The 14,228-nt window shown below is 41.0% G+C and overlaps 1 protein-coding gene across 1 annotated transcript; it reads left to right on the forward strand.

The window, feature by feature from the left end:
* Positions 1-3,215: 3,215 nt before the first annotated feature.
* On the forward strand, positions 3,216-12,144 carry LOC145523323 (tripartite motif-containing protein 64-like). Its single transcript, XM_081533371.1, has 6 exons — positions 3,216-3,626; positions 4,120-4,215; positions 5,415-5,658; positions 6,310-6,319; positions 7,643-7,740; positions 11,657-12,144. Exons 1-6 carry the CDS (start codon positions 3,216-3,218, stop codon positions 12,142-12,144), a joined length of 1,347 nt encoding a protein of 448 aa, XP_081389497.1.
* Positions 12,145-14,228: the final 2,084 nt, after the last annotated feature.

Here is a 14,228-nt window from a genome sequence, read left to right on the forward strand (position 1 = left end):
CCAGCAATCCCACTGCTGGGCATACACACCGAGGAAACCAGAATTGAAAGAGACACGTGTACCCCAATGTTCATCGCAGCACTGTTTACAATAGCCAGGACATGGAAGCAACCTAGATGTCCGTCAGCAGACGAATGGATAAGGAAGCTGTGGTACATATACACAACGGAATATTACTCAGCCATTAAAAAGAATACATTTGAATCAGTTCTATTGGGATGGATGAAACTGGAGCCCATTATACAGAGTGAAGTAAGCCACAAAGAAAAACACCAATACAGTACACTAATGCATATATATGGAATTTGAAAGATGGTAATGATAACCCTATATGCGAGACAGAATAAGAGACACAGATGCATAGAACAGTCTTATGGACTCTGAGGGAGAAGGTGAGGGTGGGACGTTCTGGGAGAATAGCATTGAAACATGTATATTATCATATGTGAAACAGAACACCATTCCAGGTTCGATGCATGAGACAAACGCTCAGAGCTGGGGCAATAGGATGACCCAGAGGGATGGGATGGGGAGGGAGGTGGGAGAGGGGTTCAGGATGGGGAACACATGTAAACCCATGGCTGATTCAAGTCAGTGTATGGCAAAAACCACTACAATATTGTAAAGTAATTAGCCCCCAACTAAAATAAATAAATTTATTAAAAAAAAAGAGAGATAAGGGTTCGATCCCTTGGTTGGGAAGATCCCCTGGAGGAGCGCATGGCAATCCGCTCCATTATTCTTGCCAACAGAATCCCACAGACAGAAGAGTCTGGTGGGCAATGGTCTGTGGGGTCGCAAAGAGTCTGACACAACTGAAGAGACTTAGCGTGCACGCATTCTCACTTGCTACTGGTGAGATTACTGGTTGCTGCAATTAGGGCTATGGTATAGTTCTTGAAATGAACATATGAAATTCAATCCTGGGGAGTTCAGTTATTTCCAAACAACAACTTCTGGCTATCTTGGCCAGAGCAGTATGTGGTATTTTAGGGGAGCTTGAGTATCCTGGTTGAAAAATAGAATGTGAGGGACTCCTCATTCTGAAGAAATATCACTGAATGAATGCAGGCAAATTCAGAAAGGCAAGAGAATCTAGTGGGTGATAGGTCTAGATGAGTAGATGCTATTAAAACTATAATATAGTTCATTAAATGGAGATGTGAAATTCATACTTGGATAGTTTATTCCAAAACAAAAACGTCATGAATTACAAAGGTAAATTCATGGTGAGACTTCTGTCAGAGGTTGGATTGTGGCAATTGGATCAAGTAGGTTTCAAACATTTGAATTCAATCATTGGCATCCTGATGCATTTCCAAGTCTGCAAAATTTAATCATGTGCACCTATACCTTTTCATGGAGTTGATAACCCTATCACTTGGAAGAAATGGGCATGATCATTGGAGAATATAAAGCACCCAGCAAGAACCAAGCTCAATCTTCTCTGGAGCCCAGAGCTCTGGTGTTTGGAGTTGGCTGAGCTGTGAAGACTTTTGAAAGTTTCTGCCATCAGCAGTGGAGCACCTAAATCCTGAACTGAATTTGAGAGTTACCTACTGAAAAAGAGTGGAAAATTTTATTAACTACAACCAAAGGTGAGTTCTGATCAAGGTACAATGAAATTCTGATATGTTCAGTTAAAAATAAAACTTTAATGGCAGTCCTGGACACAAAAGCTAGTTGTATTTATTCCGTCAGTACTATCTATGTTTGAGCACTTCCTCAAGCATTGATTCCATGTGGGATTTGCAGACAAGTAACTTATTTTTACCCATACTATATCAAGTAACCTCCTTATAGAATGTGGGTAAAAATAGAAAATTAGTAAATATTGTTGAGACGATTAAAGCAGTTAATCCATAGAAAATGATTTAATTCAATGCTGAGAAATACTAGGCAACACATATGGAAATGGCACCTCACTCCAGTACTCTTGCCTGGAAAATCCCATGAACGGAGGAACCTGGTGGGCTGCAGTCCATGGAGTCGTGAAGAGTCAGACACGACTGAGCGACTTAACTTTCACTTGTCACTTTCAAGCATTGGAGAAGGAAATGGCAACCCACTCCAGTGTTCTTGCCTGGAGAATCCCAGTGATGGAGGAGCCTGGTAGGCTGCCATCTATGGGGTTGCACAGAGTTGCACACGACTGAAGTGACTTAGCAGCAGCAGCAGCATTATTGTTTTAATATTATCATGGTCATTGATGTCATCAGTCTACAAATGATTATATTCATGCTGACTATTGTTTCCTGGCTATTGGGATACTTGAACATTCACCAGTTCAAAATATGACATGCTCTGATGATATGAACCAACTCCAGGAAAACTTGCTTCCTGAACTAGAAGTGACATTTTTTTTCCCCTTATTTTTGTCTTGAAAGGAGCAGTTTTCTTATTTAAGTTGGAAGCAAGCTCTGAACTCTTTAGGGTTAAGACATCAGATTAAAGCCAACATTGATTGTATGAAGTTTAAATTCTTTGTAAACAAATTTCTTTGTGTTTAGAAAAGTACTTCAGTCACCTTGATCACAGAAGGAACTGAGGCCATGAGGAGAGAAATGAAGGGTGTGCTTGTGTGGGTTCCAGTCAGGGAGTCATGGAGATCGAGAGAGAGACAGACTGAGTTTCTGTGTGTGCTTCTGTCAGAATCAGCTAATAAAGTAACTCTGAAGTCATCCCAACACTTACCCTCCTTTATAATCTTTAAGGTGCTTCCCATGTGGTTCCTTGGTAAAGAATCCACCCGCCAATGTGGAAGATGCAGGAAACACGGGTTCAGCTGCTGAGTTGGGAAGATCGTTGGAGAAGGAAATGGCAACCTTTTCCAAGGTTCTCACCTGGGAAACCCAAGGGCAGACGAGCCCGGTGGGCTACAGTCCATGGCATAGCAACAAGTCAGACAAGACTGAGCACACTCACACTAATATTAAAGCTTCTCCATGGATTAATAATTTTACTATGATTGAAATCCTGGTTTATTTTAAACAGAAAAGTTGCTAAAGACTCTTTTATTGTATTTCATCTTTTGTATAATAGTTAAAATCCAAGGAGTATATAGTCATTTCTAGGTTTGTTCTGGGGAGGTAAGAAAATAGGGAAATTAGAGTTCAAGACAGGACTTTGTCCAAAGGAGTTATTTTTCCTGATGAGGGCAGAAGAAAGACCTTTTCTCTTACTCTCTCTTATTTCTTTCCTTAGTTTTCAGAAACATGGATTCAGACACACTGGGAGCCTTCCGGAAGGCACTCACCTGCTCCATCTGCATGAACTATTTCCTGGACCCCGTCACCATAGACTGTGGGCACAGCTTCTGCCGTCCCTGTCTGAGCCTTTTCTGGGAAGAAGGCCAGACTCCAAGGAGCTGCCCTGAGTGCAGGGGAATAGCAGAGAGGCCCAATTTCAAAACCAATATTGTCCTCAAGAGGCTGGCTTCTTTTGCCAGACAGGCCAGAGCCGATCACGACCACAGCTCTGAGGAGCAGAGCTGTGTGACACACCAGGAAGCCAAAGGCCTCTTCTGTGAGGCTGAGCAGAGCCTGCTGTGTGGGCCCTGCTCTGAACGCCCCGAGCATGCAGCTCACAGCCAAAGTCCGATACACAGGGCTGCTGAGGAGTCCCGGGTAGGTGATGCTTCTAGAGCAGTTTGGGATCTAGAGGCTCCTAAGTAAGAGAGGAAGACGAGGATGCTATGACGGTGATGGGGTGGAGATAGTGGAGGTGGGATTTCTGAATGTGGATCCTCACATATGATGTGTCCTCTCAGTGTTGTTGCCAATTGTCCACACGTGTGGCAATGCAGCATTGCGGGGCGGGTGGCACCAGGACCACAGGCTTCTGATGGGAGCTTGAGGCTTTCCTACTCGGGCTGTTGCAGTCCGAGTCTCAGTATCTTGGGAAATGGATTCCATTATCTGTAAAGTTCCCCCAGTTCTCTAGTATACAGTTTTATTCTTTGCTATTCAAATATTGGCATCACATTAAATTAATGTGGAAAAATCTGACCACAGCATTCTAATGCAAGATCTGTGTAACTAATAAATGCCTCTGCTCATGAATAAGTGGATTAAATTTATGGTGTCTTCTTCTATACTAAATCCCATGGGTATTTTGCAGGAGAAACTCCTGAAGAGAATGAGCTCCTTATGGAAAATGAGAGAAGAAATACAAATCAGTCTGAATCAGGAAGCTAACACAACTCAGTCCTCTGAGGTAAGAATAAAAATGTTCCTATTTATTTGTATAAATATTGATATAATTTTAGCTTATATTGTTTAGGTCAGTGTAAGTTGTTAAAGGCTATTGGTCTCTTCCCTGGAGGAGTGGTTTCAAATGACTGATCAGTAACTGCAATTAAAGCAGGCTAATATATGCTAGTTCAAAGAATGCTAGTATATTAGAAGACCAAGCCATGAAATGCATTCCAAGGCCACATTTTGAAGATTGGAATAAGCCTTTACAGACATGGGGTATAAGACACATTGCACTAAGTGTGACTGTGAAGGAGAAGAGAGGAGAGTTGTACCTAGAGGGAAAATGATGGCTCAGGGGTAAATAATCCGCCTGCAATGCGGGAGCTACAACAGACATGGATTACATCCTTGGGTTGGGAAGATCCCCTGGAGAAGGATATGGCAACTCACCCCAGTATTCCTGCCTGGAGAATCCCATGGACAGAGGAGCCTGGTGAGCTACAGTCCACAAGGTCACAAAGAGCTGGGCATGAGTGAAGAGAGATCAATCCTGGGTGTTTACTGGAAGGACTGATGTTGAAGCTGAAACTCCAATACTTTGGCCACCTCATGCGAAGACCTGACTCATTGGAAAAGACCCTAATGCTTGGTAGGATTGGGGGCAGGAGGAGAAGGGGACGACAGAGGATGAGATGGTTGGATGGCATCACTGACTCAATAGACATGTGTTTGGGTAGTCTGTGGCAGTTGGTGATGGATAGGGAGGCCTTGTATGCTGTAATTCATGGGGTCGCAGAGTCAGAGATGACTGAGCAACTGAACTGAACTGAACTGAACTGAAGAGAGTCAGCATGCAGGAAAAAAAAATACATATATACAAAGTAGGGTTTACTTCATGAAAGAATATTTAGAAAAATCAGAGAAAGGAACAAGAGAAATACAAGACTCAGGTCGGAGAGGAAATAATTGATGGAATAAGAACCCTGAAGAATCCTCCTTGGGAGACAGCCTGGGATCCCTCAGATGACTTGATTTAAACAGGGAAAGAGATTAGGAATTCAGAGAAAGCATGGGCAATAAGGATCAGAAAATATTCAAGACTCTTTGATGCATGTGGTAGTTTTTCAGGAACTTCCTTGATGACACAAAGGAAATAATATTTGAAGTTTTCTTTTGAATGTGAACATAAGTAATGCTTTGGATCCCCTATCTCTGCAGGACTATGTGGCCTTAAGGAAGGTGATGATCAAGCTTGAATATCAGAGGATGCTTCTGTTGCTCCGGGAGGAGGAGCAACTGCATCTGGAGGCCCTGGAGAAAGAAGCCAAAGAGATTTGTGAACAACTCAAGGAGAGTGTGTTCAGAATGACTCAACAGGGAGAAAGTCTGAAAGAAATGTACAGAGAACTGACCAAGATGTGCCACAAGCCGGACACGGAGCTGCTCCAGGTGAGAAAGGAGGGTCCCTCTTCAGAGAGAGAAACACTCTTCTAGACGAGCTGCTGTGACACTGAGATATTACCTATCCAGACCAATGACAACACAGTCAGCAAGATGCTGTGACCAGGGGAAAGTTAATTTTCTTGGAGTAAATCTCAGTATACATCCCCCTAAACCCTTGCCACTCTCTGTTATCCACACTTCCTGAAGACACTGAAATTCTTCCTATCATACAGGCAATATATTTAGAACTGGTATCACTTTTAATGCAATCTGTAATTCTTTTTATGCAATTGTCTGGTTTACTTTAATCATTACCATAAATGGTGAGATCACTTCCTGAAGACAGAGGTGGGCAGTGAGTGACACTGGAAACCTAGATGTTGCTGCATCATGACACAGACCCTTCCTGCCCCTTTCCCTCTTTAATGAGACCTGAGGAATCCCATCATGTTTTAGGTTATGATCTGTCATGAAGATTGCTTCTGAGTGTTACTTAGAAGAGATTTAGAAACAAGAATAGGAAAGGAGATGGAAAAAGACAGAACTCTAATGATTAACATGATCTTTTTTTTTGTTTTTTTTCCTTTTCAGGGCTTGGCAAATGTGCTGGAAACGTGAGTATACACTAATGATTTTTGATTTCTGAAACTTTTTTGTCTTTTTGATGAAGTGGACCCACAGTTCTTCCTTGGGACCTGGGAATTGATTTCAGGTCCTCCCTCATATTTAAATCCCAGGATACAGGATCTAATACGCATAATGCCATAGTGTTTGTAGATAACGAATATGCATGCTCCTGTACACTTTGTCATCTCCAGACAACTTTACCACTAACATATACAGTGTAAAGTAAATGCTACATAAGTCATTCCCTGGAATGTGGCATTTTCAATTTTTATATTTTTGAAAGTTTCTGGAATTTTTTGTGAATTTTTTCCACTCAGAACAAAGGCAAAGGGGAAGGAAGTTTACACTGGGAATTTGGGATTGACTGGTACACACTGTATATGAAATATAGTTAGAATAGTAGCTCTGATCCTATTATAAAATGAAGGAATAAATAAGCAAATAAATAGCCCAGAATGTACAGATTGAATCCATGTGTGAATCCACAGGTACAGAACCCTGGCATGTGGATTACCAACACTGTCTCTATGGGTATTTTCTATTTTATTTCAAAAGAATTTCAAGGGCTTCTGACCCTTAGTCTCAGTAGTTTCCTTTTCATTTGACTGAAATCAAATATATCTGAAAAGCTGCTGACATTCTGGGCTTTGTTCCACCCACTCGACCCATTTTTCCAGCCTCACCTCCGTGAAAATTAGTGAAGGGATTTTTCTAAGACATCACAGAGGAAGCACCTACCCTAGTCAATTGGAAGGTGAAAAAGGCATGAAAGAGGCATACTCCCTACTATGAAAAGAGAGACTGTGATTTTGTTAATATTGAGTAGCAGTGACTCAGCCTGTTCCATCACAGCAAGCCCCCTGCAGGCAGGACCTCACAGGGAGTAGCTTTCTGCTGCCCCCTGGGAAGTGAGACGTTCAGGACCAGGGCAGCCAGGCTGGGCCTGGGTCACTTTGCTGGACTGACAAGAATAAACGTGTCTGGTCAGTGAGCACTTCCGTTTAGACACGGAATGCATCCTTGATGACTACTTTGTGAATGAAGTCTCAAAGGCCTAGCCTGAATTTCTTGCTCTCTGTAAAATGCCCAGGATCTTTGAATTGATGGAATTGAGGAAGGGAATGAAGTTTAGTGAGTGATAATTTGGAATATTGTCTGAGAAAAATGCGGAAAATGAAATTTGATGTATTTCTATTTAGTAAAATATATGGCAACATTTTTATATTCTCAAATGAATAGAATATAGTGTGTATGCAAATCACCAAAAGTTGGAGAATCCTGAAAACATATTGGATCCTCTAGTGAAGTCTGCTGTTTTGCAATGCTCACATGATTAGCCATTGGTCTTCACATGGAACCAATGTCCTTTGTTACAGGGCTGACTTGACACAGATGCAGAAGCCTCAGCCCATGAACCCAGAGCTCCCTTCCTGGCCTGTCTCTGGATTCCTACACATGCTGAACAACTTCAGAGGTAAGAGTCAGCCTTTTGGTGATCAGGACTACATTTCTTTAGAGCTTCTTGGGAACAACTCTTCTTTCATTTTTTTTTTTTCATTTCTTTTCTCATTTTTAGATATGAAGATGGTGCATAAATTCCTGAAGTTGTTTTCTACCTCTACCAGTTTCTACCTCTATCATTTCAGTTGAGTCGCTCAGTCTTATCTGACTCTTTGCCATCCCATGGACTGCAGCACTCCAGGCTCCCCTGTCCATCACCAACTCCAGGAGTTTACTCAAACTCATGTCCACTGAGCCAGTGAGCCACACAACCATCTCATCCTCTGTCATTCCCTTCTCCTCCCACCTTCAGTTTTTCCCAGCATCAGAGTCTTCAAATGAGTGAGTTCATTGCATCAGGTGCCAAAGTACTGGAGTTTCAGACCTTAGCATCAGTCCTTCCAATGAATATTCAGGACTGATTTCCTCTAGGATGGACTGGTTGGATCTCCTTGCTGTTCAAGGGACTCTCAAGAGTCTTCTCCAACACCACAGTTCAAAAGCATCAGTTCCTTGACACTCAGCTGTCTTTCTAGTCCAACTCTCACATCCATACATGACTACTGGAGAAACCATAGCTTTGACTAGATGCATCTTTCTTAGCAAAGTAATGTCTCTGCTTTTAAAAATGCTGTCTATGTTGGTCATAGCTTTACTTTCAAGGAGCAAGCATCTTTTAATTCCATGGTTGCAGTCACCATCTGCAGTGATTTGGGACCCCCTCCCCCCAAATAGTCTCTCACTGTTTTTCATTGTTTCCCCATCTATTTGCCATGATGTGATGGAACCAGATGCCATGATCTTAGTTTTTTGAATGTTGAGTTTTAAGCCAACTTTTTTACTCTCTTCCTTCACTTTCATCAAGAGGCTCTTTAGTTCTTCTTCGCTTTGTGCCATAAGTGTGGTGTCATCTGCATATCTGAGGTTATTTCTATTTCTCCCAACAGTCTGAATTCCAGCTTGTGCTTCATCCAGTCCAGCATTTCTCATGATGCACTCTGAATTTAAGTTAGATAAGCAGGGTGATAATATACAGCCTTGACTTATGCCTTTCCGGAATTGGAAACAGTCTGTTGTTCCATGTCCAGTTCTAACTGTTGCTTCCTGACCTGCATGCAGATTTCTCAGGAGACAGGTCAAGTGGTCTGGGATTCCCATATCTTGAAGAATTTCCCACAGTTTGTTGTGATCCACACAGTCAAAGGCTTTGATGTAGTCAACGAAGTAGAAATAGATGTTTTTCTGGAAGTCTCTTGTTTTTTCAATGATCCAGCAGATGTTGATAATTTGATCTCTGGTTTCTCTGGCTTTTCTAGATGCAGCTTGAACATCTGGAAGTTCCGGGTTCACGTACTGTTGAAGCCTGGCTTGGAGAATTTTGAGCATTACTTTATTAGCATGTAAGATGAGTGAAGTTGTGCAGTAGTTTGAGCATTCTTTGGCATTACCTTCCTTAGGGATTGGAATGAAAACTGACATTTTCCAGTCATGTGGCCACTGATGAATTTTCCAAATTTGCTGGCATATTGAGTGCAGCACTTTCACAGCATCATTTTTTAGGATTTAAATAGTTCAACTGGAAGTCCATCACCTCCACTAACTTTGTTTGTTCGTAGTGATGCTTTCTAAGGCCCACTTGACTTTGCATTCCACGATGTTTGGCTCTAGGTGAGTGATCACACCATCGTGGTTATCCGGGTCATGAAGATCTTTTTTGTATAGTTCTTCTGTGTATTCTTGCCACCTCTTCTTAATATCTTCTCCTTCTGTTCAGTCCATACCATTTCTGTCCTTTATTGAGCCCACCTTTGCATGCAATGCTTCCTTGATATCTCTAATTTTCTTGAAGAGATCTCTAGTCTTTCCCATTATATTGTTTTCCTCTGTTTCTTTGTGTTGATCACCGAGGAAGGCTTTCTTTTCTCTCCTTGCTATTCTTTGGAACTCTACATTCAAATGGGTGTATCTTTCTTTTTCTCCTTTGCCTTTAGGTACTCTTCTTTTCACCATTAATTATAAAGCCTCCTCAGACAACCATATACCTTTTTGGGTTTCTTTTTCTTGGGGATGGGCTTGATCACTTGCCTCCTCTACAATGTCATGAACCTCTATCCATAGTTCTTCAGGCATTCTCTCTATCAGATCTAATCCCCTGAATCTATTTGTCACTTCCACTGTATAATCATTAGGTATTTGATTTAGGTCATACATGAATGGTCTAGTGGTTTTCCCTACTTTCTTCAATTTAAGTCTGATTTTGGCAATTAGGAGTTCATGGTCTGAGGCACAGTCAGCTCCTGGTCTTGTTTCTGCTGACTGTATAAAGCTTGTCCATCATTGGCTGCAAACAATATAATAAATCTGATTTCGGTATTGACCATCTGGTGATCCACGTATAGAATCTTCTCACGTGTTGTTGGAGCAGGGTGTTTGCTATGACCAGTGTGTTCTCTTGGCAAAACTCTATTAGCCTTTGCCCTGATTCATTCTGTACTCCAAGGGCAAGTTTGCCTGTTACTTCAGGTATGCCTTGACTTCCTAGTTTTGCATTCCAGTCCCCTATAAAGAAAAGGACATCTTTTTTGGATGTTAGTTCAAGAAGACCTTGTAGGTCTTCATAGAACCATTTAACTTCAGCTTCTTCAGCATTACTGGTTGAGGCATAGACTTGGATTACTGTGATGTTGAATAGTTTGTCTTGGAAATGAACAGATCATCTTCTCATTTCTGAGACTGCATCCAAGTACTGCATTTTGGAATCTTTTGTTGCCTCTATAGTCAGATTATATACACCAAGTCTGATGTTTGCCACCTGTAATTTCCTGAAAATGCAAGACCAGATATATATATATACACACACACACAGACATATATTTAAATATATCTGACACAGGATGAGAAAAGGAGAGCAATCAGGTTGCTACTGTGATCATAAAGAGACAGAATATTTAGTTCTGTGAGTGACCATCAATATGTTGTTTACTCAGTTTATTTCACTCTTGAGCTTAAATCTGTCAACGCTGCTTTTAATTTACTGTATGGGCTTCCCTGGTGGCTCAGATGATAGTCTGCCTGCAATGCAGGAGACCCAGGTTCTAGCCCTGGGTAGGGAAAATCCCTGGAAAAGGGAATGGAAATCCACCCCAGTATTCTTGCCTGGAGAATTCCATGCGCAGAGGAGCCTGGTGGGCTACATACAGTCCACTGGGTTGCAAAGAGCCAAACAGGACTGAGAGATTCACTTTCACTTCATTATAGCTACATTTATTTCACATTGTACAAAGAATATTTATTATTTGTAAAATTAGGAATAAATGACAGAAAAACTGAAATGGGCTTTGGCAGAAGGATTGTAATGCTCCCAATCTCACAACGACTGTAAGGCAAGGGATGCATGAACACTGTTAGTCAGAACATCTTGTTTGAAACTTCCAAATTATTCATAGATGGATTTCTATCAATTCTTTTGACCTTTGAAAATGTAATAGGTAGAGATTATACCCCCATAAGTATCAACGTGATAACAAAATGCCATCTGCAGTTTCCATTATATTAAATAAAAAGGACACAAGAAAAGTTTTCTACTATAAGAATAAATGTTTTTATGTGAGTCCTAAAATAAACTATGAAGAGATTGACATAAGTCAGACTTCACCCAGTTCATGATATATGTCTTTTTAAAATTTTCTCTTTGATTTGATGAACTTCTGTATGCCACAGAGATAGTAATAACTTTTATTCTTCAGAGAAGAGTCACTCTAACTCCTTTTGCTGTCTTTGTTTTGATTTCCTTGGAGGAGGAAAATTTAAAAGCTTATTGTGTAGAGAGCCTCTGCCTCTCAGAGACATGGAAATTCAACTGGCTAACACAATTTTTACTCTTTCTGCAGTGAATAATATTCTGACTCATATAACGACCGTTCACCATGCGATCCTCGATGATGCAAGTGTGCTGTTTGAGGATGACCACCCTGGCGCGTCCAGACAGCCCCGGTGTGGGCCATGTGTTGTGTCCTGGGGAGCTCGGGCCTTCACCTCTGGGAGGCATTACTGGAAGCTGGACATGGCACAGTCCTCCAGCTGGGTTCTGGGGGTCTGTAAAAGCATCTTCACAAGTGATACCAGTATCAGTATTGGTGCTGAAGAAGCATTTTTTCTGTGTTCTACAAAGGTGAACAGTCAGTATATTCTGTCCACCACCTCCCCACCTTTAGTTCAGTTTGTGAAAAGGCCTCCGGGTAGGATTGGAGTATTTTTGGATTATGACAATGGAACTGTGAGCTTCTATGATGTTTTCAGAAGCTTCCTCATATATAGTTCCCTTCCTTCCACCTTCTCCTCCCCTCTGATACCTTTCCTGTGCCTTAAATCTCCATGAATTGTCCATTTCTCAGACCATTTTTTGGAGCTTCTTCTCTGAGGATATTGCTGCCCTTCACTTCATATGAAGGCACAGGATACCTGACGGTGTCCAGCAGCGCATTCTTATTCAATGTAACATAGTGACTGTATGTTTACAAAATGGCATAAAAGTGTTGTATGTATAAATCTGTTTATTAAATTTTTAATAAACATTTATTATGGAGTATTTCATAGAATATAGTCAATTGCTTTTCTTTTTAAAATAAAATTATATTAAACTAAAGTTTATGTACCATAAAGGTCACTGCCTTTAAACTACAAAATCAATGGTTTTTAGAAATATACAAAATTGTGAAGCCAGGACTATCTCATTGCAGAACATATCAGAAAAAGGAACCTCCAAAAGGAACCAATGTCCATTAAAATTTACACACTCTCAGCATATGCCATCTCATCACACTCTTCAGCAAAGTTTTCTCAAGTTAGTAGATATTTTTACTATTTGAGGGAAATAGAGTTCAGACAGTTCTTATCTTATTTCATATTATTGTTACATTCCCACTCTCCGTGCAGTACTCAGAACAGAACACATAGAATTGTTAGGTGAATCAGTGAAGAAACACATGAATTAAATAATTCATATAGACAAAAGCCCCAGATAATCATGATGGTGTGATCACTCACCTAGAGCCAGACATCCTGGAATGTGAAGTCAAGTGGGCCTTAGGAAGCATTACTATGAACAAAGCTAGTGGAGGTGATGGAATTCCAGTTGAGCTATTTCAAATCCTAAAAGAAGATGCTGAGAAAGTGTTGCACTCATTATGTCAGCAAATTTGGAAAATTCAGCAGTCACCTCGGGACTGGAAAACGTCAGTTTTCATTCCAATCCCAAAGAAAGGCAATGCCAAAGAATGCTCAAACTACCGCACAATTACACTCATCTCACACGCTAGCAAAGTAATGCTTAAAATTCTCCAAGACAGGCTTCAGCAATACGTGAACCATGAACTTCTGAATATTTAAGCTGGTTTCAGAAAAAGCAGAGGAACCAGAGATCAAACTGCCTACATCTGCTGGGTCATCGAAAAAGCAAGAGAGTTCCAGAAAAACATCTATTTCTGCTTTATTAACTATGCCAAAGCCTTTGACTGTGTGGATCACAATAAACTGTGGAAAATTTTGAAAGAAATTGGAATACCAGACCACCTGATCTGCCTCTTGAGAAACCTATATGCAGGTCAGGAAGCAACAGTTAGAACTGGACATGGAATAACAGACTGGTTCCAAATAGAAAAAGGAGTACATCAAAGCTGTATATTGTCACCCTGATTATTTAACTTCTATGCAGAGTACATCATGAAAAATGTTGGACTGGAGGAAGCACAAACTGGAATCAAGATTACTGGGAGAAATATCAATAACCTCAAATATGCAGATGACACCACCCTTATGGCAGAAAGAGAAGAAGAACTGAAGAGCCTCTTGATGAAAGTGAAAGAAGAGAGTGAAAAAGTTGGCTTAAAACTCAAGATTCAGAAAACTAAGATCATGGCATCCGGTCCCATCACTTCATGGCAAATAGATGGAGAAACAATGGAAACAGTGTCTGACTTTATTTTTTTGGGCTCCAAAATCACTGCTGATGGTGATTGCAGCCATGAAATTAAAAGACGCTTACTCCTTGGAAGGAAAGTTATGACCAACCCAGACAGCATATTAAAAAGCAGAGACATTACTTTGTCAACAAAGGTCCATCTAGTCAAGGCTATGGTTTTTCCAGTAGTCATGTATGGATGTGAGTTGGACTATAAAGAAAGCTGAGTGCCAAAGAATTGATGCTTTTGAACAGTAGTGTTGGAGAAGATTCTTGAGTGTCTCTTGGACTGCAAGGGGATCCAACCAGTCCATCCTAAAGGAGATCAGTCCTGGGTGTTCATTGGAAGGACTGATGTTGAAGCTGAAACTCCAATACTTTTGCCACCTGATGCGAAGAGCTGACTCATTTGAAAAGCCCCTGATGCTGGGAAAGATTGAGGGCAAGAGGAGAAGGGGATGACATAGGATGAGACGGTTGGATGGCATCACTGAATCAATGGA

The sequence above is a fragment of the Giraffa tippelskirchi genome, chromosome 10 (genome assembly GCF_054371585.1).
Source record: "Giraffa tippelskirchi isolate mGirTip1 chromosome 10, T2T-mGirTip1v1.2.pri, whole genome shotgun sequence".
Classification (NCBI taxonomy): Eukaryota; Metazoa; Chordata; class Mammalia; order Artiodactyla; family Giraffidae; genus Giraffa; species Giraffa tippelskirchi.